The sequence below is a fragment of the Eremothecium sinecaudum genome, chromosome VII (assembly GCF_001548555.1).
Source record: "Eremothecium sinecaudum strain ATCC 58844 chromosome VII, complete sequence".
In the NCBI taxonomy this organism is placed as follows: Eukaryota; Fungi; Ascomycota; class Saccharomycetes; order Saccharomycetales; family Saccharomycetaceae; genus Eremothecium; species Eremothecium sinecaudum.
The window spans coordinates 710475-735577 of NC_030898.1; the positions used below are offsets into that span (position 1 = coordinate 710475).

Here is a 25103-nt window from a genome sequence, read left to right on the forward strand (position 1 = left end):
TGATTATAACTTTTGAGACGTAAACGTTAACTATTATATATAGTGCCTGTATTATAGATTTTACGTCCCCTAAAAACTATTTTGAATGCAGATGCTTGTCCTTGTATTTACTATAATCAGGCTGTATTTCGTAGGCGTTGGGGCTTTGAGATCTTTCTTGCTCCAGCTTCCTATTACGTCTTTTTATTCTAGCTTGTCTTCTGGCCTCAAAATCCAAACTTTCATCATTCTCCGACTCAGAAGAACTCGAAGAATCATTTTGAGGCTCATTATTTTTATCCTCCTCCCGCTCTTCTTCTTCAGTATCTTCAAAATTCTGCTGAGGGTGGAATATACAGCAAATCTTTGTTTTCTTCTTGTTCATATGCTCATTATCTATTACCTTTTCATCCCACCTTACCTTCGATTTATGACCTTTATTGGTAAGCTTGGGGGTGTTCTCTGACTGATCGGCCCGGAGTTGAAGCACTTGTGAAGAGCATGGGAGAGTCACTGTTTGCGAACAATTATGTGTCCTATCTTGGCTATTACTGGACATATCCAAAAATGTAAATCCAAATATTAACCTTTAGTGTACAGTTCAGATGAACTGGCATTAAATAACTATTAGACATTAAAATGATTTAAAGTATAGTATAGTACCGTATGATTCCAACGTCGTATAACATGATCTGGTTATAGTGAGGGTGGCAAATCTAAACGTATAATATCCACAGCACTTAGATTGTATGCAGTATAATTAAGTTGCTGAAGCTTACTTAGGGAATTGGAATTCTCTTTTAACCGATTATAATATCTGCGCAATGGATAGACTACAAAGATTAATGATGAGCCAGAGGTCCAATATGATCGGAGCGGCGGCAACTGATGTTCCACTGGATGACACCAAGGAGACTGTTTATATCTCATCTTTGGCACTTCTCAAAATGTTGAAACATGGTAGAGCAGGTGTTCCAATGGAAGTTATGGGATTAATGTTAGGTGACTTTATTGATGAATACACTGTAAATGTTGTAGACGTTTTTGCAATGCCTCAATCTGGTACTGGTGTATCCGTTGAAGCTGTTGATGATGTTTTTCAAGCTAAAATGATGGATATGTTGAAGCAAACGGGTAGGGACCAGATGGTTGTCGGTTGGTACCATTCGCATCCGGGCTTTGGTTGTTGGTTATCTTCAGTTGATGTTGATACACAAAGGTCTTTTGAGCAATTAAATAATAGAGCTGTTGCTGTTGTCGTTGACCCAATTCAATCCGTCAAGGGCAAGGTGGTTATCGATGCATTTAGGTTGATAAGTCCCGCCACTGTCGTTAGGAATCAAGAACCAAGACAAACTACCTCTAATGTTGGACTTTTGAACAAGCCTAATATCCAATCTTTAATTCATGGGCTGAACCGGCATTACTATTCTTTAAATATTGACTATCACAAGACTTCTGCAGAAACCAATATGTTAATGAACCTTCATAAGGAGCAATGGCAATCAGGATTGAAAATGCATGACTTTAAGGTTAAAGAACATAACAATTTGGAGGCTACCAAAAAATTGGTTAGAATAGCGGAACAATACACGAAAAGGATTGATGAGGAAAAGGAACTGACTGAAGAAGAACTGAAGACTCGTTACGTTGGAAAACAAGATCCTAAGAAACATCTGTCAGAAACAACTGATCGTGTATTGGAGGAAAACCTAGTCTCCGTTTTAGCTGCTGGTGTCAATTCCATGGCAATCAAATAGTAAACTATAACATAGCCATAAATACAAACTTACTGTATACTAATTTTAAATAAAATAGCATTAACTGGAAGGCATTTTTTCCCAAACCTGTATATATGATTCGCCTAAGAAGAGAAGTTCTTCTTCCTTAGGCTTTACAGTAATGTCGTCGAATTCATACCATTTGTTGTCAGCCTCATTTCGAACCTGAACTTTCCAATAACTGGTAGCGCTGATCTTCAGTTGATCATTACCTAACTTTGGCTTTGTTTTATCGTGCACAATGTTGATCATTAAGCGGTAACTATAACCATGTATTTTCATTACAGGTTCAAATTCAACCGCAGTCAAATTTCTATCTTCAAATGCATTGGATGGCCCAAATCTATCTATATGTAAAATCAAATGCTTCGGAAATTTTACAATTTTGTTGGTTGTTATATTATGTTTAGTATGCTGTTCGGTTTTCCCGTCAAATTTCGATAAAAGTTCCTCTAGTCTTACTTGCGGCAAAGTATTAGCAGATTTGCCATTCTTAAATACTGTCCCTGGAGGCAACTCTAGCTTAAGGATCCAAAATTTAATGGTTGAAGATGTTGTTTGTTCCTTTACTTCTTCCGATTGATTCTGGATATCTGTTGTTGCTGTAGATGAGATCTCCACTTTACCTTGAAGTTCAGCAACAACTCGTTTCTTAAGTTCCTTACTAGAGGACCTCATAATCCTGTTAATCAGAAATAACAAGAACGTTTTGGGGTCATTAAAGTCGTTAACTTTGAAATTTATATTAGGTATATTAGAAATGAACTGCAACAATTCATGAGCAGAAATAAACTTCCTAAACAGTTTTGGGGACCACAACTTTCTTACTAGTAGTGTTAATTTCTGTAGGAATTCATCTTCAGCTTCTAATAGCGAATCATCTATTAAGAATGAGTTCCTTAACGGTTTAATATGCGATATTAGTAAAAATATCACATTAGCATAATCATTGTTCGAAATGCTATTTAGCCCGACGTAACCATTAAGATAAGCATTATCAAATAAATCAAAACATTGCACTGGAAAAGTCGCTATTTCTTCTTCAGTATACGTTGGTCTAAGTGAATACCTTATTTGATCTAAGTAAATTGAGTCAATTGCCCTATTATCCGGTAAGATATATGTCCTTAGAGTACGTGTATTCATAAATACTCTATGACCAATATTAACTGAGTGATCAAAAGCTGGAGAGCCCTGATTTCTACCATTCAAATATTTCCCACATACTAGGCAGCAATATATATTGATTTTAGAAAGAGTGACAGAACAGATCTTTTCAGATTCAAAATCTAGTCTTCTTTTATCTATGGTCTCTAACAAGTTTGTATCGAAATTTAAAAGTAAATTAGACCTTTTTATTTTCACATCACTATCGTTTGCGTCTTCATCGAGAAGTCGTTTGTCATTACTCATAGCAAATAAAAATTTCTTTGGCCGCAGTTAGTAGTTTTAATGATTTCAGTCATTTAAAATATAAATCCCATTCTATTCTTGAAAGATGATTTTTTCTTTTAAAAAAGGTTAATGATTATACAAGATTAAACTTGAAAATCCTCAACGATACACAAACTTTTACACGTTCTAAAGGTTGGTCTTAAGATTGTAAAGAACTGACCATTAGATAAGAAATACCATACTAACTTCCATGTTTCATTCTCTCAAACAACTAACCTATAAAGCATTCACTTCTAGAAATTTTGTTACCGCCGAAACAGGAGGGGAAACTTCTAGTGAAGAATTGCTTTCTAAAAAGTATCCTGCAAAAGCTCATAATTGTACTGTAAAACTCAACTTAAAATCTAGGAAGACTAACCTAGAGCTAGAAAAAACTGCAGTATATATTGCAGGAGAAGCATTAGAACCGATCAAGTATTCAGATCAAACGAAAGCGTTTAGGCAAAACAGATACTTTTTCTACCTTTCTGGGTGTGAAATACCATCATGTTCGCTTCTTTTTGACTTTAAAACTGATAAATTGACTCTATACTTGCCTAATGTTGATGAAGAATCCATTTTGTGGTCTGGAAAGCCTATTTCTTTAAAAGAAGCCGCTGAAAGGTACGATGTTGACGAGGTTCTCTACGAGTCCAGTATTGCTAAAGATTTAAAGGCATTGAAGAATTATGCGATATACACCACCGACACGGATAATGTTAAAGACCGGTCTATTAAAAAGCTCTTGATTGAGAAGGATCCTGATTTCTTTTTCGCGTTAGATGAAGCCAGGATGATAAAAGATGATTATGAGATTGCACTTCTTAGAAAAGCTTGTAAAATAACTGATAATTGCCACTTAGCTGTAATGTCCTCACTTCCAATTGAGAAAAATGAAATGCATCTCCATGCCGAGTTTACCTATAACGCTATCCGTCAAGGTTCCAAGACACAAGGTTATGACCCAATTTGCTGTTCGGGTACCAACTGCAGCACCTTACATTATACCAAAAATGATGAACCTTTTGCAGATAGGCGTTCAGTTTTAATCGATGCCGGTGCAGAGTGGAAAAACTATACCGCGGACGTGACGAGATGCTTCCCTATAAATGGACAATGGGAAAAGGAACATCTTGAAATCTATGAAACTGTTTTAGATATGCAACTTCAGGTGATGAAAGCAATAGCTCCAGGAGTCCTCTGGGATACTCTTCATATATTGGCACACAAAGTGCTAATTGAACGCTTCTTAAAATTAGGTATCTTTAAATCAAGCTACTCAGTTGAGGAGATATTAAAACGAAAGGCATCCGTAGCATTTTTCCCACATGGGTTAGGCCACCTATTAGGGTTAGACACACATGATGTTGGTGGCCAACCTAACTATGACGATCCAGATCCTTTATTAAAATATTTGAGGCTGCGTAGGGCATTACAGAAGGGCATGGTTGTCACCAATGAACCCGGTTGTTACTTCAATAAGTTTTTAATTGAAAGGTTCTTGGAACAACACCCAGAGCGCCTTGAGGTTGTCGATGTAAAGACTATGGAAAAGTATATGCATATTGGAGGGGTCAGGATTGAGGATGATGTTCTAGTTACGTCTACAGGACATGAAAATTTGACCAAAGTTACAAAGGACCCTGATGAGATAGCACGTATTGTGCAAAAAGGACTTTCAAATGGTCATAGATTTGTCTACAACCGTAGCTAATATTGAAGAGGTACCTTCATTACCATCATGACATGCTAACCAAACACATTATTTATTATATAGCAATATAAATAAAAATTTAAGTGCGAATTCTGTGGATCGAACACAGGACCTTCAGATCTTCAGTCTGACGCTCTCCCGACTGAGCTAAATCCGCTAATCCGTTGATGTCCTCACTTGCTGAATGGATACGAAGTACTTATCACTATGTTAGTGTGTCGTAGATTCAAATAGAAACCTCGTAGAAACAGCAGCTAGAAAGAAACGTCGGATCAGATCTGTATGGAAAAGTAGGAGTAATTGCTAGTAACGACTCGAGATCTGTTGTAGAAATGAAGATGAGCTAGATAGTCTAACATATATAAAGCCGTCATAGCTAGATATGAGAATATGACTAGGAGTCGAAGTAGGACAAGTGGTCATTGACTCAGATTAGACCTATATACATAGTAAACTAATCTATCATTGGATATTTAATACTCACGTGATCAAGGAACTTCAAGTTAGCACGTGATCGGTTAAATAGCCCACGACATTTGGTAGCGTCGCTTGTCATTCTTGACCTCCATTCGAATACGGTTCTCTTCTAATTGGTCTTTGATTCGAGCGTTAATGGCTTCCAAGAGTGATGCGAGGTTATCTGCGTCGAGGCTTTGATTGCCGTTATCTGCACCGACTTCTACGCAGGGTTCGTATGGTACGTAACCATATGCTACTCTCGCTGGGATGTCTTTGATAGCTTGATTGTTTGCACTATTGTATACAAATTGAACGTGCCATAAATGTTGATCCCAATTTGGGGATTGTGCAAATTGTTTTAGTAATCGGGTTAATGGTTGCATCACCCGTTCTGTCTGTCCATCCGTTTGCGGGTGGGCGGCTGTTGAGCGTAGTAACTTAATTCCATAAGCCTCCATGAGTTCTTGATACTTTGCACTCTCGTACCTAACATCTCGGTCACTAACGACAGTATTCGGACAACCCTTCTCTTTAAAGATATTATCTGCTAATAAGTAAAATACTTGTTCTCCACTGATGGTTTTCTGACATGGGATAAACCATGCATACTTCGAAAATCGATCTACTACGACCATAATCATGTCATTACCTTGTCTGGATTTTGGAATACCTGATAAGAAGTCCATGCTTAATTCTTTCCACCGTTCTGTGGCTTTAGGCAGTGGCATGATCTTCCCCTGGCTATTCGGGCGATAACGCTTCCTAACCTGACAATCCACGCATGTTTTCACATACTCCTTAACATCTCTTGCCATCTTTGGCCAGTAATAATATAGTGCGATCTTACTATACGTGGCTTCAATCCCGAAATGTCCTCCTGTCAAGAAGTGATCGTGATATGTCTGTAGTACCTCTTGGACCTTATTCCTTGGAACTATGATTCTATTTTCATAATAGATCACTGATCCATCCATGGAAACCTTTTGTCTGAAGATCTCGGACTTCCTCAACTTCTCCATGTACTTCGCTACCAAGTGTACGTCGTTCCCTTCCATCACTGGGTGGAATTTCTTACCTAGGGTTTTTAGTACTGCAATGGAGAATGGATCTGCCTTGTAATCCTCTTTCCATAATGTTGGTCTAATAATGGCTCCTTCTACCATATAGAACCTTCGTACGTCTCGCGATAACACATCTGCTACTACATTATGCGGTCCTTTCACGTAACTGATTGTGAAGTCATATTCTTCTAATTCATCCAACCACCGTGCTACTCTTCGGTGTGGTTTACCTTTATTCTTCACTGTCAATAGCCCTAGACGGTCTGTTTTAATCTGAAACGGTCTGCCATGTAACAAATATCTGAAGTGCCGCAGTGCTTCTACTATACCTAGTAACTGTAATTCTCCAGCAGGATATCTCGACTGCACATCATTGAATGCTTTGGAGAAATACTCCACGACACCTACTACCTTCCCATGTTCATCAACTTCTTCCAACACTCCGCCTACTCCCTCCTTAGACGCGTCTGTGGTTAACACATATTTCGCATCGGGGTCATATGTCTTAAACTTCACCAGAATTGGTTCACTGGACAGTAGAGCTTTGGTGCGTTCGACTGCTTCTGTCTGTCGTTTAGACCACTTCTCTTTTCCTGCTATAAATCGGTGTAGTGGTCTAGTAACTAATGAACAATTAGGTATAAATCGGCGGTAATAATTCACAAGACCTAAAAATCGTTGTGTTTGCTTAACCGTTTGTGGCATCTTTAACAGCTTGATGGCTTCACATTTGTGGGTTAAAGGTTTGATTCCTATATCACTGACTTCATACCCTAAGAACTCTACCTTGTTCACATTAAAATGACACTTTTTCTTCTTCGCTATTAGCCCTTGCTCTTTTAATCTCCCTAATACTATATCGAGATGAGTTATGTGTTCTTCTTCATCCTTCGAGTAGATTAGAAGAACATCTAAGTAGACGGCAACAAAAGGTAGTTCTATGAACAATTCCGTCATATATCTAGCGAGCGTGCTTGTAGCATTTACTAATCCGAATGGCATCACTACGTACTCGAACTTCCCTTGGGACGTAATGAACGCAGTTTTCTCCCTATCTTCTTTCTTCATAGGAATCTGATGGTATCCACCATGGAGATCTAAAGTACTGAACACTTTTGCTTCCCCAATACAAGCTAACAGGTCGTCAATTCTAGGTAAGGGGAATGGATCACGTACTGTGATCTTGTTCAACTCCCTATAATTGATGCGTAATCGGTGGCTACCGTCCTTCTTTTTCACTAGCACTATCGGTGAGCTACCGGGTGCGGTTGAGGGTATGATAAATCCCTGTTCTAAGAGTTCGTTCACTAATGTTCTTGTGATGTTCTTCTCTTTAGCTGTCTGTCTGTAGGGCTGTAATTTCGGTAGTCTTGCTCCTTCCACAAGTCTAATTTCGTGGCACACTCGTCTTTTCTGTATGTGCGCATTGTTCAATACATCTGTTACTGTATCTTTGTACTTTTCTGCTAATACGGGTGGTAAATCCGACTCTTGTGGGCTACTAGAAGTTGACCCTGAGGATCTGGCCTTGTATCTTAACCAGTCTTCTTGACTGCCTACTCTTGGGCTCGCCTGTTGTTCTAACAGCTCTCGTTGTACCTGTTTCCCTGAAGGTGTGCTCACAACTTCTGGCTCCGCCTCTACTGTATTGAGCTCTGCTGCTCCTGCTTTTACCGTCTGGCGCCGAGGTATCTCGTCCTTCCCGGTTACGGTATCTTCTACCCTGTCGGTATCTCTAGGCTCCCGTGGCCAACCTGTTACATCACTGGATCGCTTCGCACTCACGTCCGTAATTCTTTGTAAGTTATTACTCCTATTCTGTAGCAACTGGGTAACAACCTCGATCCACTCTGGCATCAATACCATGGTTGATGTACCTACAATGACGTCCACATCCAATTCTAAAGGAGTGACACACGCTACAAATGCGTATGTTCTGCTGTTATAACGTAGACTGAACTCTACTCCAGTGGTGGCGGCTATCAAATCTCCATCTATCCCACGATACCATGCCTCTGGTACTTCTAAAGTGGTTATCCCTAACCTACGAACGCAGCTGTCCGTCACCAGGGATAGATATGCGCCTGTGTCTAATAGTACTTTGACTGGTTTAAGCGTCCCCTCATCTAACGCAGGAATTACAAGCCCCCTAATCCCTTTAATGGCTACTTGTACTCCATCTAATTCTCTGCTTTCTGTTTTATGGATTTTTATTCGTTTATCTTGAATTTGAGACGCTAGTCTTACTGGTTTACTCCTATTACCTGTGATATGAAAATTCTCTAACGACGTTGTTAGTTCTTCAATTTTAGCAGGTTTCATTGGTTGTGCTAAGTGTAATTCTTCGGGACACTGAGGTGAGAAGTGCCCTTCTTCATTACAAGTATAGCATTTCAGAGGTTTCTCCCGCTCCCGCTTCTCTTTCTTTCCATCGTTACTTCTGATGGATTTATCCTTCGTGCTTGCTGGGATCCATCCGCGTGTGGATGTCTTACGACGTGTTGCTGTTTTATCCATCGATTGTACGGTTGCTGGATTTTCCCGAATGACATCGGCCATCATACGCCAATTTTTCGGTGTCTTAGGGCATACTGCCAGCAATTGTTTAGCTTCGGTGGACAATCCATACTTGAATATAGCCATCATCATCTGATCCACAAGGGTTTGAAGGTCCTTGGTGGCAAGCTCCGCGGTGGTTAATTGAAATTCATGCACGTATTGAGCAAAGTCTTGGTTTTTTGCAACATCTACGTCAATAAGTTGCACAATCTTGTCTACCGGAGATACAACTTGGTTATAGGTGAGGGATAGGTTGTCTACCATCTCTTCAAATGTTGGTGGGGATCCTCGCTCTGATTCAATCCTAAAGTAGTATGCCATAGCACTCCTTTGAGGGTTATCACCTAAATGACTGATCAAGTACATCGTCTTATCATCGTCATTCCACTCTGGCTGATTACGCGTTGCCAAATACTTCACTTGCATCAATAGCATACGGAGTTGATTAGGGTCCTCCCCTGTCATCTTCGTCTCCTTAAACATCCCTGCTGCAACGTGGGAGTGACGTCCCATATCTGTGGATGGGGAAGTCTCAACGGTTCTCCGTTGACCTCCATAAGTTGGTGTACCCCTGTCCATTGCTCTGAATCTTAGTTACTGCGCGACGCTACCAAATGTCGTGGACTATTTAACCGATCACGTGCTAACTTGAAGTTCCTTGATCACGTGAGTATTAAATATTCAATGATAGATTAGTTTACTATGTATATAGGTCTAATCTGAGTCAATGACCACTTGTCCTCCTTCGACTCCTAGTCAATATTCTCATATCTAGCTATGGCGGCTTTATATAGGTTAGACTATCTAGCTCATCTTCATTTCTACAACAGATCTCGAGTCGTTACTAGCAATTACTCCTACTTTTCCATACAGATCTGATCCGACGTTTCTTTCTAGCTGCTGTTTCTACGAGGTTTCTATTTGAATCTACGACAGACAACATTCACATACATGAAGGTAAAATGAAGAATATTACAACATATTTTATAATTCGGTTGTGTGGCCGAGCGGTCTAAGGCGCCTGATTCAAGCTATAGCTTACAGCTGTTACAGTTGAATACTCAGGTATCGTAAGATGCAAGAGTTCGAATCTCTTCGCAACCATTTGTTTTTTGTCCTTATGATATAAAAGATATTATTTTGTTCGAGGCCAGGCAAATGCACAATTTAGGTTTCATTCCATCTAACAATTTTATGTATATATAATTATATACATGCATCTATTCACTAATGGCAATGACTTGCACCAGTTGTACGCTTACATAATATTACTGCTAATACTATATTAAGTACTCTTTTCTTAGACTATCAATAACGTTAATTTGCTCTGGCGGCAATAGTCTGATTTGATCGTGCGGGAGGTTAATAACTTGTCTTATCATATCTTGCTTATCCTTAGGCAAGGCATTAAGTTTGGATTCATTTAACTTTAGCGTAGACTGCTGTGTTGGAATGCAGGGTTGTGTATTATGTTGTTGCTGTTGGGGTTGCTGAGAGATTGGTGTAGGTGCCTGAGTCATCATAAATTGGTTGGTTGTTATTTGTGCTGGATGGTGCGGCGTGCCAACCATTTGCGGATGGATCATATTTAATGTCCCTGATAGAGATGGCATGCCTGGCTGCGGAATATAATTCGTGGGCGTCGAGGATTGTCTTGGAGTGTTTTGCGGTGGTTGTTGTTGATACTCCGAAATGACTTTGGTGACAACCTCATAGTTAATGAACCCCATCTCTAATAATGCTTGAGCTACTGCAATTGTTACGACATTATTTCCTCGTAAAAATTGTTCTAGCTGGAGTTTCCTCGAGGTGTGTTGGTTTGAGAGCATTTTAAGATTTGATATCATCTCAAGCAATTGGAGTGGTGGAATTTGCAATAGGTTAGAAGATACCGAATCAGTAGCAACTAATGAATCAGGCTGCAATGCAGGCAAATGCTGTGAAGCTTTGCTTAATATTTCAGGGAATGGCGATTGTCCGTTGGCATTGTTAGCTACAACTGGCTTGGTAACCGGCTTTCTAGGTATTGGCACCTCGGAAACTAACTCAAAAGGCAGTTCTAAATTATCATCCCATGGATAGTTATCTCTTTTTAAATCGAGCACATCTTTTTCACTTACATCCCCTCGGGATGACCAATTTAAAGGTATTATTCTCTCAATCTTACAATTGAAATTCTTTATTTTTTGTATAATTTCAATCGCACGTTTACAATCTTTACTAGTCAAATAATCTACTATAATACCTACTAACCTGCCATTACGAGGGTCTTTCTTCTCTGATACTTTGATTATGGGGCCCGAACCAGCAAGAATCGATGTCACAGTAGATTGCGACCACGAGCTTGGCAAATTAGACAAAAGTATTGATGATGAAAGATTATCTGGAGTTAATTCATGTCTAGACTTCCTTACTCTTGGATCCGGCATTTCTATACAACTAATGGTTAGTAGAACCTTTATTGTACCTTTGAAAGCCTACACACCTGCTGACGTTGTTAATTCCACTACATGAATGTTCAATATAACACTTTTTTCAAAAGTTCAAAATCACTGTACACGAATTCACAGGGCGTAAGATTAAAGTAAATATATAGATAATGACCGTTTTGTTAATAGTTACAAATACTCTTTCTATAGTATGCCTTAGCAGAGTGGTATAGTTTAAATCACAATGCACCAAACTCTCCTTTCATTGCTCTTTGTTTTAGATCCCATAGCGACATTTTTTCGTCTTCCGGCAATGTTGCAATTTCGGCATCGGTGAGCTGTAAGACTTGCTTTAAAAGCTCTAACCTTTGAGGATCATCATCCAATGTATTAGGAGTAGTATCTTTTGAAGAAGACGTAGTCACTTGGTCAACAGCAAGTTGAGTTAATTCATCTATCTGGCTGATGCCGTTGGTCAACAACAGTTCTGCAACTACAAAGCTTAACTGGGGACATTGTTTAAGCAACGATACGAAAGCCTCCCTATGATTTCGTGACATGCCTTGTAATTTCTCGAGCAAGTTAAATTGCTCACTCTTGGACAGCTTTGCTAATTCACTAGAAATTGTCATTGCTGGAGTAGTCATATTTATGTTAACATCTAGACCTTCTGGAAGATCCGGGTACATTAGCTCTTCCTGTTGTAGGGCTACTCCACCACTACTTGATTGAACTAATTCACCTCGGTTACTCAATGAGTATTTTTCTGAAATACCACCACCTGTCGTATACCCACATTTTAACGTCCTATTTCCAAGTGAATAACCATTAAGGTTACGTACGGCCGAAAAACTAGTTGCCAAGTCTTTAAATTCAATAAAAGCATACCCTTTGGACTTCCCAGTCTGAGGATCAAACATCATTTTTAACCCTGTGACAGGCCCTACATTACTGCAAAGATCAAGGATTTGTTGTTCAGTCTGATCATAAGGAATAGAACCCAAGTATACAGTGCGCGATGGTCGACCATTACCAACCTTATTCATATTAAAGATTACTACCTGCGCTTTTCAAGTTTTATTATATAGATGCGTGTTTCTAAATGTTTTGACAAGTTCATATCGATTTTTCTATGAAATGTTCACGCGAAAAAAAACTTTACTGGCCATCTCTTAAACCTTACTTTAAGGAACAGAACGACTCTAACAATACATTAGTCAACCAGATGATGGAATCCAAAGAAGTTGTTACTCATGTAAAGAACTTGGAAAAGAACAAAACTAATGAGGAAACTGTTTTACAGATTTTGCGCATACTCAATAAAGAGTTAGTGGCAACAGAAAAGCTTTTGCGAGAAACCAAAGTTGGTGTGATCGTAAACCAATTTAAGAAATCCTCTAATGAAGAAATTGCTAAGTTGGTAAAGAAGATGATTTCAACGTGGAAAGAAGCTATATCTAAGGAAAAGAAGAAAAGGGCTGCTGCAGCTATATCACAATCTGCTTCTACATCGTCGGGGTCTTCTTCAAATAACAGCGGCAACCACGCTTCGACAGTAAGTGGTTCTTCCAACGAACCTAGAGCACAGGAAAAATACCAGGCTAAGGGACCACGGAGTGCAAAAAACGACGGAGTAACTACAACTATATATAACGATAAATTACGGGACATGGTTATAAAGGCCTTCTACGATGCGCTGGCGAAGGAAAGTGAACATCCACCACAGTCAATACTCACCACCTCCATTGAAATAGAGAAGCAAATGTATAAACTTAACCCAACGAGCGAAAACGAAAAAGCTTACAAAGATAAATATCGGGTAATCTACTCAAACGTTATTTCCAAGAATAATCCAGAGCTAAAACATAAAATAACAAATGGCGATATATCGCCAGAACATCTTGTAAGTTGCAACCCAAAAGATTTGGCACCAGAACACTTAAAGAGAAAACTTGAAGAGATTGCTAAACAAAACCTGTTTAATGCCCAAGGTGCTACGCTAGAAAGATCCGTTACCGACAGATTCCAATGTGGTAAATGTAAGGAGAAAAAGGTTTCATACTACCAACTGCAGACTAGATCAGCGGATGAACCTTTAACAACATTCTGTACCTGTGAGGTCTGTGGGAATAGGTGGAAGTTTTCATAAACTGATTTTTAAATGGTGAGGTGATTTGTATTTCTCAGTTTATGTCATGTTTTCAAATATATGTATGTAATAATAAGCAATTGAAAAAAAAAACTGCATGTACTACCAGTCACTTTTAGCAAAAGAACAAATAGTTAAACATGTTCAAGTTAAAACTCCTTCAAAGAGCAGCAAGTTCTACAAGAACTACCACTGTTGCTTTACACCATGGTAGGCTCATCTGTACGCCTCTTCACTCAACTTGCCACGGCAGGTATTATTCTGAATCAAGGGACAGTAATAATAACTTTGCTAACTCAGCAATTACAAAGTTAATGCAACAGCTACAGTCTTCCCCTAAAGCCAAGGAAGCATTTGATGTCGTGACTAGAATCTTGTTAGACAAAAAGTTAATAGATATTAATTCTACCAAAAGACCAGATACATGGCAAATGATAAAATTGCTAATTGACCCTGACGTCCGTGCTGCGATGAAAAACCTCAGCGGCAAATTACATGAGGCTGGTATTAAACTTAGAAAAGAAGATATTACGACACTAATGCAGTTGTTTAAACTCAATAAAAAGTAATTTATCGGTGACCCCCCTCTGTCTCTAATGTTATATGTAGTTTTTTGAGTGAGTTATTACAGGCCACGGCTGTTAAACTGAAGTATATAAAGTCAGATGATAACTGGCTATGTTTTTTTTATCTTAGTTATTTTAATTATTAACAACAGTAATTTTACCGAGGCTAGAAGGGTGCTTATGCCAAGTAAGATAATAGGTCAACCTTAGTAACTACGTGAATAGGTTTTAGACCGTCAGTAATAATGGCAGACGAGTACTTTTCGAAGAACTCATTCAACTCTTTCAACTGAGAGTTGACGGTGAACTTCACAAACTTCTTCTTACCAGTCTTATTTTCGTTGTATGAAGAGACCTCATCAAAGTTGTTCAACTTCCTGAAGTTAAAGTACAAACCCTTGATAGTATGTACCTCCTTACCTGATGACAAATGCTTCAGCAGTTGAGACAAAGTGACCATGCCGACCAATTTTTCGCTCTTATTGTCCAAAACTGGAAGTTGATCGAAACCATTGTCCCGTAGGATTTTGACAACTTCAGAAACTGGGGCATCTTCTTTAACAGCTACGACGGGCTTTAAGTGCAGGTCCTTAACAGTTGCGCCCTTGAATGCATCTTTGTCATTCTTTGACAATGGTGCAACAATTTCATCATCCCACAAGTTGTTAATCTTCAACCATTCATTATCAACGAATTTCGACAAGTAAGATCTAATGGAGTCTGGGAAAATAACAACAATGACGTCTTCCTCAGTCAAACCTGGATGACTGTTGACGTACTCGACAAGAGCGGCGAAAGCCGATCCAGAAGAACCACCAACAAGTACACCTTCGTTAGAAATTAATTGACGTGCATATTTGAAAGAACTCTTATCCTCAGTCTTAACCCAACTGTCAACTAGCGATCTGTCTAGGACATTTGGAATGAAGTCATATCCGATACCTTCAACCTTGTATTCAGCAATATCTGAGTTATTTAAGGATTCAGGTTGAGCCAAAATAGAACCCTTAGGATCAGCTCCGATAATTTGGATGTTCCTATTTTGCTCCTTTAAGTACTTAGAAATACCACTAATTGTACCACCAGTACCAGCACCAGCGACAACAGCCTTCAAATCTCCAAATTTACCTAAGTTATTCAACTGCTGGTGAATTTCTTTTGCGGTACCGTGGTAATGAGCATCAGGGTTATTCATGTTGTTGTATTGGTCCAAGATGATGCCACCGGGGATTTCCTTTTCTAATTTCTTAGCAACACCAATGTGAGATTCTGGAGAATCCCAGGCAGCAGCAGTTGGTGTTCTGATAATTTCAGCACCTAGTGCCCTCAAAACAGACACCTTTTCGTTAGACATCTTCTCTGGTAAGGTAATAATAGTTCTGTAGCCCTTAACAGCACCAATTAATGCCAAACCAATACCAGTATTACCAGAAGTAGGCTCAATTAAAGTACTTCTTGATGGATGAATAATACCTTCTTTTTCAGCGTGTTCAATCATAGCTTTGGCGATACGATCCTTGATAGAACCACCTGGGTTGTAAAGCTCTAACTTAGCGTAGATTTTAGGCTTGATGCCAAGAGCTTTTGGCAATTTAGTCAACTCCACTAATGGAGTGTTACCAACCAAATCAATAACATTATGGCGGTTGTCGGACATTTTAAATATCTATGTTAAAAACGCTTCTATCACTTCAGAATATAGGATGGAACTTGTTTAAACTTCCAAAAGAGCAAATATTGATGAATGACTTTGAGCGATGATGTTGAATTTTTTTAAAAATTTATGTATTAGACTGCACAAGCTTTTTTATATATCTAGCAGATGAAAAAAGAACTGTGGCTTCGTATATTTTCATTTTTTAGTAAAGGTTATCTTCAAAAAACTTTTTAAAAATAATTTTGTGATCATTTCCTTGGTTTTTTATATAGCATATTTCCCATGGGCGGCTAATCAACGAAGGAACGCATGTTCAATGGTTATTGTTTGTACAATTAATAACTACAGTAAATGCCTTTTATAGAATACTAAAACTCAATCTTCATATTACTAGTGTAGTCGCTATTCTGAAGGATAGATTTACCTCTTACGTTCTGTAAAATTTCAATGGCCACAGCGAAACTGCAGTTTTAGTTGGAAGCCTTCAAAAAGAATTTAACTGCTCGTGCTATAATTCATTTAGATATCTTCAGTTACCTCTGAGAACTCTATAAGTTAGCTAGAGACAATTTTATTTAAAACTATTGTAATCAATTTTTCACTTCTCATCATTAAGCACTCAGGCTAAAGTAAAAAAAATACGACATGGCTAACTATAATTCTTGAAGAACACAGAAATTCTCTGTCCCAATTATCATTAAAAATGAAAATTTATAATAATTGTATTCTAACACCACTCTATGCACAAATAACAAATTATGAATACGTTAGTTAACAGTCAATACTTTACCTTAAAGACATGTAACGTTTAAAGTGATTTAATTATTTGTACCCATTAATTTAAGTTGACAGGGAGGGTACGGAGACCCTTGAGCAATGAGCCATATAACCTACTAGTTGCCGAATACCATGATAATTTAGTACTGTTCTGTTATATATATATATATATTTATACTTAAATTTTTTCATGATTTGCTGTTGCTTGCGCAACAGAAACTTACATATTAAGGATCCTTTTCTAAGCATCGGAAAAGTCAGACTAATCATGATCGGGAGTAGTATAAAATAAACGTTTACTCAAGCATTGTAATTAAAGTTAGCTTGAAAACACTGAGATGGGTCAGTCTAGTAGCAAGATTAGGGTTACTCCTACAGATAAAGCCATACTTCAGCTGAAATTAGCTAAAGATAACTTGCACAGGTACACTAAGCGCACATATACGTTGATAACAGATGAACGTGAGGAACTAAAAAAGATGATTAAGGAGGATAATCAAGATGTTAAGAAGAACCCAAGAGCCCGTCTTCTGTTAAAGCGTATTCACTACCAGCAACACCTGTTAGACCAGTGTTCTGACCAACTTATAAATCTTGAAAACTTATTAATGACTATCGAATTCAAATTGGTTGAGCAGCAATTTATAGAAAGATTAACCCAGGGGAATGAAGTTCTCAAGAAACTGAATAGAGAGTTTGAGGGCGTTGGAAAGCTAATGGACGATGTAGGGGAGCAAATAGCATACCAAGAGGAAATTGATAATGTACTGTCAAATAGTCTAGTAAGTGTCGTGGGCGGTTTCCAAGAAGAACTTGATAGGGAACTTGACGAACTTGACGAGGAAATAAATCATAAGAATAAAATTACGGATTTGCCATCTGTTAATGGATTACCAGAGGTAAAAATAGCGCAGCAACCTCATGATGCTGCAGAGGAGCCGGTGCACGATGCAAGTAATTCCAAGAGTGAAAACAAAACATCTGAGATGGTTTTAACAGCATAACGGTAATATTTAGCGTTATTTACTTGCTGGACGTTTTCATAAAAACGGGTCATGTAACTATGTACAGCATATAGGTCATTAGGTTTCTGAATTTTGTGTTCGATCTCATTAACTTAACCAATCCAAGAATTCTGGTGTCATATAACTAATAATTAATCTTGCACCAGCTCTTAAGAAGCCTTGATGTGCCTCGAATGCGATGGATTTTAAGTCAACCACACCAGCTTCAGCTGCGGCATGCAACATAGAGTATTCACCTGACACATGATAAGCGCAAATTGGAATATCCTTTGCAATCTCCGCTGCATCTGCCATAATATCTAAATAGAAAGTAGATGGTTTGACAATTATACCATCCGCTCCCTCATCTAAATCACGCCTCAAAGCACGCCTTGCCAGACCACGACCGCCAGAAGGCAGCTGGTAGCATTTACGATCTCCCTCTGATGGAGCAGAGCAAGCTGCATCTCGGAAAGGACCATATAAATTTCCACTGAATTTTGCAGCGTAACTCATTACGAAAGTCTTATGGGCAAGTCCTGCTTGGATTAATCCCAACTTGATATCCCTGATCCTACCATCAATCATATCACTTGGTGCAACACAATGGGCACCTGCTTTCGCATAATTAACAGCAACCGCAGCGATTCTACGGACCGATTGCTCCCGGTTAATAGAACCGTCATCGTACAATACCCCACAGTGACCATGAGAAGTGTACTCACACAAGCAAACATCACAGATAATATATAGATCTGGTAATTCCTTACGGAGCAATTTCACAGCCTGAATCACAGGGCCATCAGGGTCATCGGCTGCTGTACCAAACATATCTTTACATCCTGGTTTCATGGGAACACCAAATAAGAGGACGGCTCGTAATCCCTTATTCACTAAAGGAACAACATAGTCTAGCAACTTTCTGATACCAAAACGTTTGATCCCTGGCAGAGATGGGATTGCAGTTTCTTCTTCAGGGTCATCGCTAACAAAAAGAGGGAAGATAAATATATTTTTAGTTAGCTGCCTTTCATTTTGCCATTCTCTTAATAGCGGATGATTATAACCACCACCTAGAATAGAAGATATATGAGTCTGATTAACTTGCAAAAACTCTGCTGTATGGTCGGGCATCTATATGTATTATTAAAGTCCTCTAGTTTCTCACTTTGGTTGTAATTGTTGTTTGATGTGATGTGAACTACTTGGACATAATAATTTTATGCGAAGTTTTTCTTTTTCTAGGATTCAATTGGACAGTTAGTACAGCAAACTGTTTTGTAGATACATGCTAATGTTACTAGCTTGTTAAAATAAGAATGAAAGGACAGTAAATTACTGCTTAATTGTTCCGACTCGCTTATCTACAGAGCTACTATTAATCTCTCGGTTTGCTCTAACCACAACACGGCTGAATTCAATGCTAAACGCAGTTACGAGCCAACAAAACTTCCAGACATGGTATGCTATGTACATTAAATAGTTTGAAATATACTGCAAGTGTAATCAAACTCCAATAGAGATAAGGCTTGACGTAATATTTGATCAATATACTTCAACATTTGCTTTTGCTTCGCTGAGATACTTATTTACGGCTGTTGAAAGTTGTAATTATAATCGGTTAGGGACATTAGATTACCGATTAACTACTATGTGGTTTGCACGTTTTACTGGTTTCAAAAAGTATTTGCTCTGCTTTGAATGAAATAACATGTCACATAATCACGACTGCGAACAGGAACACCACAATCATTCCCATACTGCACCGTTGCCAACCAACGCAAAACAGTCTTTATACAAATCAATTGATGTTTCACAGGTACGCTGCTTGAATGTAGTGAGCAAGGGAACAGCATCCAGCTTAAATTCTGGGTTTATTAAGAGCCATGCAGAAAAGTATAATGTTTCCAAATATATTGAATCCGATGCAGATTGCCAAATGTTGCTTCTCATTCCATTCACATCTTCATGTAAACTGTTTTCGATAATATTTAGGGCCGGTAATGGAGGCGATTTGGGATACAGCTGTCCTAAGCATATAAAAATCTACAAGAATCTCAATAAGAACTTGGATTTTGATACGATAAATGATTTGAAGCCAGACAGTGAATTTGAGTATCCTGAAGGACTTGGGGTTCACCTAACTTCTTCTCCAGATAATGCCGAATTAGAAGTAAAGGATGATTCCACTTTTGTTGAACATTTTTTACCTAGGCATGTATTTCAGAATTGCCAGTCTATTGCAATATTTGTCTCAGACAATGTATCTGGAGATGAGGATGACTTGACACAACTTTGTTACCTAGAATTGAGGGGAGAAAGTACTGGTCTAATACCAAATAATACAGTTCCACTAATGGCTGTATATGAAGCCGCAGCGAACCCAAATGACCATGCAAAAGTGGAATCTGAGACTAAGATATTCCATTTCGGAATGTAATGCCATTGTGAAAAGTAGGACATTTCCAGCGAAGGACAACATAATGTATCTGAAATGTAGTAAATTGAATTTAACATAAAAATTCTTATAATAGAATCGCTGATATTCGGAGATGGGAAATGTGCTGCACATAGAGTATATCAATAGTAATACATCAGTTATATTGCCATATGAAACGCGAAAATTTATATTTACCATCAGTTAATTTTCACATTTATATTTCAAGCTACATGCCACTGACTATTTTGTCGTCCCGATTTAAAACGATAACCTTCAAAATTTGGCCTTTATATAAGTTACAACAATTTATGTACATCACGACTAAGGTAAAGAAATTGCAAATGATAAAATGGTGAATATTAAATTCGAAACACTATACTTTTCTAATTACAAAGAATCTATAGTGTCTAGTTGGGATTGTAGTGTTGAGTTAACAGATTCCAAACAACATTGCTTTGATCTAAAGGAAGCAGTTTTCATTTTGCCGCCCAACAACGCCCCTTTGCAAGTATGATAATTAACAATTAAGTCTAAGTACCATCATAAGCTAACGAATAATTCAACCAGATTCTCATAAACTTCGTTTTCGGCTCAGAGAGACGATCTATAAATTGTCTAGAGAAAGTAATATTACCAAACATCGAATTTTGGCATAAAGATTTGAACTATATGATGGAGAGCAGAATTAAGGGATCGTCCTTAATATTATCACTAAAGTGTAATCATTTTAATGAGATGAAAGTTAATAAGTTGTTCTACAAGCCTAAGTCGTTACAGCTATCAAGGGATTATCATATTCTCTTCTTACCTCATGTAAAAATACAAGCGGCATTTCATAGCACTGATGATATCGATCCAAAAACTGTTCAAAATCATTTGAATGAATACGTATCATCGCTTCTTGTCTCACAACTAGAATTTCAATTCCCACTTGTTTTTTCCAAGAACTGCAGAAATAAATTCGCCCAACATGAAAGATCAATGGGTTCAGTGGCTTGTAGCCTAGGTGGTGACTGTTCACTTATATCTAACATATCTGAAATAATCTCTAGGGATAGTACAAGCACTTTAATATTCCAGGTACTGGATAACCGCCAAAATAAGACGAAGGGAAAACGCTCTGGTTCTGAATTGAACTCGCATAAACCGTTCATGCGTTCTTAAATTTGTATTTTGATGACCTTAGCATCTTAATATCAGTATCTATAGTAGCTACCCACCTTGTAACAAGGATGGCAATAATGAATAACAAATGAGGTATATGAAGTAATACCAAAGCACTGTAATTATTATTTTTACCTGAAACCACCCATGTTATCGTCAATAATATTGACATGTTTATTATGTTTATTGCACGAGAGTCAATGTTGAATGGTATTCTGAAACGTTGAAGGATATGCCAAACTGCTGAATAACGTAAATAGACAAACGAGCAGCCAATGGATTGCACCGATACTAGTAGTAACAATCGATACTTGGAGAAAGACTGGTGCATTTTCATAGCTGTGGCTAAAGCAAGCATTCCTCCCCCACATAATAGGTAAAGGAACCCTAATCTTCGTAAATACTTGTCGTTTTTTGTAGAATTACTAAGTTCTATTTTTTGTATCAATTGCTCTTGTTCATCTGTATCTAGAGGTAAAAAGTCTACCTCATCAAAATAATGACTCCCTCTCCGATCATCGTTACCATTCTGACTAAACTTTAAAACGCTATCATTAAACCTTCTTAGCCTTGACATTGTCCCATTTCAATAGTGTTAAGACTGCATGCGCTACAATACTGTTGTTTTTTGTGATGTTATTTTTATAAATCATCATGTAATTAGTATTAAAAGATGCCGGCATAGGATATTAGCATATACGTATTTCAATTTATGGCCCTTGTAAAATGAGTTGGAAAATAATTCCCAAATTATCTATGTACCTACTCTGATGCACGTCAAATACATCTAGTCAGATGTACTGTGTGTAAACTCTAGTCTACGTAACACTGACGCGAACAGAAACAAAATATTAGGGTATAATAAGAAATATTAGATATACTGACAACGTTAAATATACCTGTGACTATGATTTAAAATTAAGCGGCATATACATAAAAGCGCTAACTGTCATATAAGACAAATCGATCCATCAGAGAAACAGTTTACAACATAGCGCATAAAAAGTTCACAAGAAAAATTACAAGGGATCTCACCATCAAAGTAATATACCATTCTTTCAAATGGTATGTTAAGGCTGGAAAAAAACTTAATCAATTGACCTAAGAATCCCACCCTAGAGAGTTTTCGGAAGCGATTGGCGCACTAATCATCTTCGTCTTTCCATTAGCCAGATTTTGTAAAGCAGGTTTATGGTTATCTTCATAGTTCAGCCAGTTGGAGACTTTCATACTTGGAGTCATACTCGCCCTACCACCATGCCTATTACCATTCGACGGCGAAGTTGCATATTTTTCTTCATATACACCAAATAAACCAGGTGTTGAGGATAGTGCGGATGGCGCGGATGGCGCGGATGGTGCAGCTTGGCCTAAGTAATTTCCTGAGTTACTTGACAGGTCAGAATGATCGTCCAACAAACATCCTTCCCTTTTCTTCTTTAAAACATAACGGGAAGCAACGACAATAAATGCGATATATGCTATTACTGCACCAACAGCAGCTATAACAATTCCAGTAATCGCAGGTTCTGATAATCGTTGGCCATTACCCGTAGTTTTTCCACGAGCTTCCATAGCACCATCATGCACTTGAGAATCGTGAGAGTCTCCTGAAATACCTGTATACCTTGGTGTGTTAACATTCAATTGGGAAATTATACCTGTTAGAGGTATTAATGGGTCGATCAACGACGCGAATGATCGACCAGTGTCATCGTAACTTTTATAAAGCACACTGTCGCAGTCAGCAATGAGTTTCTGAAGTTCATTAACCTTATCTGTTGGGAAATACACCTCCGCTACAGTCACAAGGTAGTGTCTCTTTGACTTTAATGGTGCAAGCTGAACAACAGGTGCAGTAGAAACTTCGCCATTAAAAGGGAAACTCAAAACTGCAGGCAGAAAATTAAAGATTTGAGCACTCGCAATGGGTTCGTTTACAACGAACGGATAATTCAAAGGTTCTTTAAAGCCAATGGTTATCAAGGTAAAGTCGCCTTCCAAAACAGGCTCAGTAGGCGGTGAAATGACATCAGGCAAAACCTGAGTATGTGTGGGAGATGACGTTGGAGTCGAAGAACTTGGGGAAGGCTTATGTGATTCATCTCCCGTGGGATCTACCTCTGGAGTTACAGCTACTGGAGTTGCTGTAAAAATACGCGTTGGAAGCCAAGGACTAACTTCAACCACAGTATTAATTGCAGCAGGAGTTGGGCTTGGTAAACGCGTAGGAGATGCACTCGGACTTACACTACCTTTGAACACTGGAGGTTCACTTGGTGTTGTGGGCAAAGGTTGTCTGCTCGTACCTGGATATCCCAAAGTAGTATTTGAATGTGTGCTATGAGTGTCAATAACAATAGTAGGTGTCACATATTGCGCAGACGGAGTAGCTGTTAGATGCGAATGCCTTTGGTCGGTAGCATGAGGATGGGGGTTCATAGAAGGAGTGAAAATAGTAAACGGATCCACGTTTGGAGGTGAGTGTATTGTATTGTTGTTAAATGGAACCGAATGAGAAGGGGTTAGGCTAGAATTTCCACTAAAATAGGTGGGAGTAGGAGAAACATAAGGTGGATTTTTAGGTGGTGGAGGGCTGTTAGAGGGTGTTGGGTTGACAGCTGGTGGTGAGCTGTTGGCTGGTGGATTGTCAGCTGGCGGTGAGCTGTTAACTGGTGGTGAGGTGTTAACTGGTGGTGCGCTGCTATCCGGAGTTATAGGAATAACTGGATGTGAAGTGCTAGTGCTTTGGACTGTGGGGTAAGTTGAATTAATAGTCGGTATCGGAACAAAAGGCAGATCAGAAGCCGAATAGTCTGAAAAAGGCGGAAGAGGTACTATGGAAGGTTTCTCAGGAGCTTCAGGCTCATTTGTAGATATATCATGAGATCTCGTTGGCGAAACATGCGGAGATGGCCCATGGTTACCAGTTGAATTTGTCGTAGGTAAACTAGATGGACTTAAACCAGGAGGAGTGGATGGTCCCTCATTAGGAGCAGTAGGTAGATCTGTATCCTTTGGTTTAGTAGGTGAAACGTCCGGAGGAGTTGATGACGGTGTTGTAGACAACGGTTCAGAATTACTAGAGTTAGGAGTAGGTCTATCGTTCAATCCCGATGAACTAGTTGTTGATGTAAGCTTCGGTGGAGATGATGGTGTAATATTCGTACCATTCACCGAAGGTTTAATTATTGGCGTCAAGTTAGTTTCTGAGTTGGGAGACTGGTTAATTTGGGGAGTAGGTATAGAGCTCGCATCTGTAGTATTTTTTGAACCTGTAGGAATTTCAGGGCTTGGACTTGGACTATGAGATGGCGGTGTACTTTTTGGGGTACCAGAGGTATTTGGAGGTGATGATGCATCAGGGGTCCGTCTAGGAGTTTCTGAACTATTGTTTATAGTTGGAGGTGTTGGTTGCACCTCATCTGGAGTAGACGATGAAGAACTTTTTCTCGAACTTAAACTTGAATATGAATTTGAGGGAGACAATGTTGTTCTGGAACCAGATCGTTGCGAGGTTTTCTTATCATCTTCCAACTGAGGTATAACCGATGGAATCGTAAAACCGCTCCAAGTTTCATATCCTCCACCCTGGGGATCGTTACTGGATATTTTTTTACTCCAATAAAAAGTATTAGGTTCAGGAGTATCCAGAGCAGTAGGTGGAGTGTTTATTGTAGCGTTTCCAGCAATTCTGCTAACACTATTGATATTATTTTCTTCTCTTGCATATAGGTCAAATACCCTTAGTCCATTAGCGTGGGCAAACAAACCAACACATGGGGCAACAGCAAGGATAGACACCCTCATATCTAGTCAACAGAGCAGAGTGTTTTTGCAACTTCAATTAAAATCGATTAACAAAGTGTATAACAGATTTAATAATCAAATGAGAGCTAGTTTATCACAGTAACTAAACGTGAGCGAAAA

The 25103-nt window shown here is 38.6% G+C and overlaps 16 protein-coding genes and 2 non-coding genes across 18 annotated transcripts; 8 read left to right on the plus strand and 10 right to left on the minus strand.

Moving 5' to 3' along the window:
• Positions 1–76: 76 nt before the first annotated feature.
• On the minus strand, positions 77–538 carry YPI1 (type 1 protein phosphatase-activating protein YPI1; the record flags this gene model as incomplete). The annotated part of the gene is made up of 1 exon (XM_018133850.1): positions 77–538. One exon carries the CDS (start codon positions 536–538, stop codon positions 77–79), a length of 462 nt encoding a protein of 153 aa, XP_017989339.1.
• Positions 539–803: 265 nt separating this feature from the next.
• Positions 804–1739, plus strand: RPN11 (proteasome regulatory particle lid subunit RPN11; the record flags this gene model as incomplete). Its single annotated transcript, XM_018133851.1, has 1 exon — positions 804–1739. The coding sequence occupies one exon, from the start codon at positions 804–806 to the stop codon at positions 1737–1739; it is 936 nt and encodes a 311-aa protein (XP_017989340.1).
• Positions 1740–1799: 60 nt separating this feature from the next.
• SAD1 (mRNA splicing protein SAD1) lies at positions 1800–3173 on the minus strand (the record flags this gene model as incomplete). Its single annotated transcript, XM_018133852.1, has 1 exon — positions 1800–3173. The coding sequence occupies one exon, from the start codon at positions 3171–3173 to the stop codon at positions 1800–1802; it is 1374 nt and encodes a 457-aa protein (XP_017989341.1).
• A 232-nt stretch (positions 3174–3405) lies between these two features.
• Positions 3406–4908, plus strand: AW171_hschr74378 (putative Xaa-Pro dipeptidase; the record flags this gene model as incomplete). The annotated part of the gene is made up of 1 exon (XM_018133853.1): positions 3406–4908. One exon carries the CDS (start codon positions 3406–3408, stop codon positions 4906–4908), a length of 1503 nt encoding a protein of 500 aa, XP_017989342.1.
• An 84-nt stretch (positions 4909–4992) lies between these two features.
• AW171_hschr74379 lies at positions 4993–5065 on the minus strand. Its single transcript has one exon. It is a non-coding gene; the product is annotated as a tRNA-Phe (tRNA).
• A 361-nt stretch (positions 5066–5426) lies between these two features.
• Positions 5427–9566, minus strand: AW171_hschr74380 (HGR008Cp; the record flags this gene model as incomplete). The annotated part of the gene is made up of 1 exon (XM_018133854.1): positions 5427–9566. The coding sequence occupies one exon, from the start codon at positions 9564–9566 to the stop codon at positions 5427–5429; it is 4140 nt and encodes a 1379-aa protein (XP_017989343.1).
• A 414-nt stretch (positions 9567–9980) lies between these two features.
• AW171_hschr74381 lies at positions 9981–10091 on the plus strand. Its single transcript has 2 exons — positions 9981–10018; positions 10048–10091. It is a non-coding gene; the product is annotated as a tRNA-Leu (tRNA).
• A 176-nt stretch (positions 10092–10267) lies between these two features.
• PTI1 (cleavage polyadenylation factor subunit PTI1) lies at positions 10268–11416 on the minus strand (the record flags this gene model as incomplete). Its single annotated transcript, XM_018133855.1, has 1 exon — positions 10268–11416. The coding sequence occupies one exon, from the start codon at positions 11414–11416 to the stop codon at positions 10268–10270; it is 1149 nt and encodes a 382-aa protein (XP_017989344.1).
• Positions 11417–11655: 239 nt separating this feature from the next.
• On the minus strand, positions 11656–12462 carry RNA15 (Rna15p; the record flags this gene model as incomplete). The annotated part of the gene is made up of 1 exon (XM_018133856.1): positions 11656–12462. One exon carries the CDS (start codon positions 12460–12462, stop codon positions 11656–11658), a length of 807 nt encoding a protein of 268 aa, XP_017989345.1.
• A 182-nt stretch (positions 12463–12644) lies between these two features.
• Positions 12645–13565, plus strand: DST1 (transcription elongation factor DST1; the record flags this gene model as incomplete). The annotated part of the gene is made up of 1 exon (XM_018133857.1): positions 12645–13565. The coding sequence occupies one exon, from the start codon at positions 12645–12647 to the stop codon at positions 13563–13565; it is 921 nt and encodes a 306-aa protein (XP_017989346.1).
• A 140-nt stretch (positions 13566–13705) lies between these two features.
• DPC13 (Dpc13p) lies at positions 13706–14134 on the plus strand (the record flags this gene model as incomplete). The annotated part of the gene is made up of 1 exon (XM_018133858.1): positions 13706–14134. The coding sequence occupies one exon, from the start codon at positions 13706–13708 to the stop codon at positions 14132–14134; it is 429 nt and encodes a 142-aa protein (XP_017989347.1).
• A 175-nt stretch (positions 14135–14309) lies between these two features.
• On the minus strand, positions 14310–15788 carry CYS4 (cystathionine beta-synthase CYS4; the record flags this gene model as incomplete). The annotated part of the gene is made up of 1 exon (XM_018133859.1): positions 14310–15788. One exon carries the CDS (start codon positions 15786–15788, stop codon positions 14310–14312), a length of 1479 nt encoding a protein of 492 aa, XP_017989348.1.
• A 1115-nt stretch (positions 15789–16903) lies between these two features.
• On the plus strand, positions 16904–17569 carry VPS20 (ESCRT-III subunit protein VPS20; the record flags this gene model as incomplete). The annotated part of the gene is made up of 1 exon (XM_018133860.1): positions 16904–17569. One exon carries the CDS (start codon positions 16904–16906, stop codon positions 17567–17569), a length of 666 nt encoding a protein of 221 aa, XP_017989349.1.
• A 108-nt stretch (positions 17570–17677) lies between these two features.
• HEM2 (porphobilinogen synthase HEM2) lies at positions 17678–18703 on the minus strand (the record flags this gene model as incomplete). Its single annotated transcript, XM_018133861.1, has 1 exon — positions 17678–18703. One exon carries the CDS (start codon positions 18701–18703, stop codon positions 17678–17680), a length of 1026 nt encoding a protein of 341 aa, XP_017989350.1.
• Positions 18704–19280: 577 nt separating this feature from the next.
• On the plus strand, positions 19281–20009 carry AW171_hschr74389 (PITH domain-containing protein; the record flags this gene model as incomplete). Its single annotated transcript, XM_018133862.1, has 1 exon — positions 19281–20009. One exon carries the CDS (start codon positions 19281–19283, stop codon positions 20007–20009), a length of 729 nt encoding a protein of 242 aa, XP_017989351.1.
• Positions 20010–20358: 349 nt separating this feature from the next.
• REC102 (Rec102p) lies at positions 20359–21173 on the plus strand (the record flags this gene model as incomplete). The annotated part of the gene is made up of 2 exons (XM_018133863.1): positions 20359–20517; positions 20577–21173. The coding sequence occupies 2 exons, from the start codon at positions 20359–20361 to the stop codon at positions 21171–21173; spliced, it is 756 nt and encodes a 251-aa protein (XP_017989352.1).
• AW171_hschr74391 (uncharacterized protein) lies at positions 21160–21750 on the minus strand (the record flags this gene model as incomplete). Its single annotated transcript, XM_018133864.1, has 1 exon — positions 21160–21750. The coding sequence occupies one exon, from the start codon at positions 21748–21750 to the stop codon at positions 21160–21162; it is 591 nt and encodes a 196-aa protein (XP_017989353.1).
• A 524-nt stretch (positions 21751–22274) lies between these two features.
• Positions 22275–24983, minus strand: MSB2 (Msb2p; the record flags this gene model as incomplete). The annotated part of the gene is made up of 1 exon (XM_018133865.1): positions 22275–24983. The coding sequence occupies one exon, from the start codon at positions 24981–24983 to the stop codon at positions 22275–22277; it is 2709 nt and encodes a 902-aa protein (XP_017989354.1).
• Between the last annotated feature and the right edge of the window lie 120 nt (positions 24984–25103).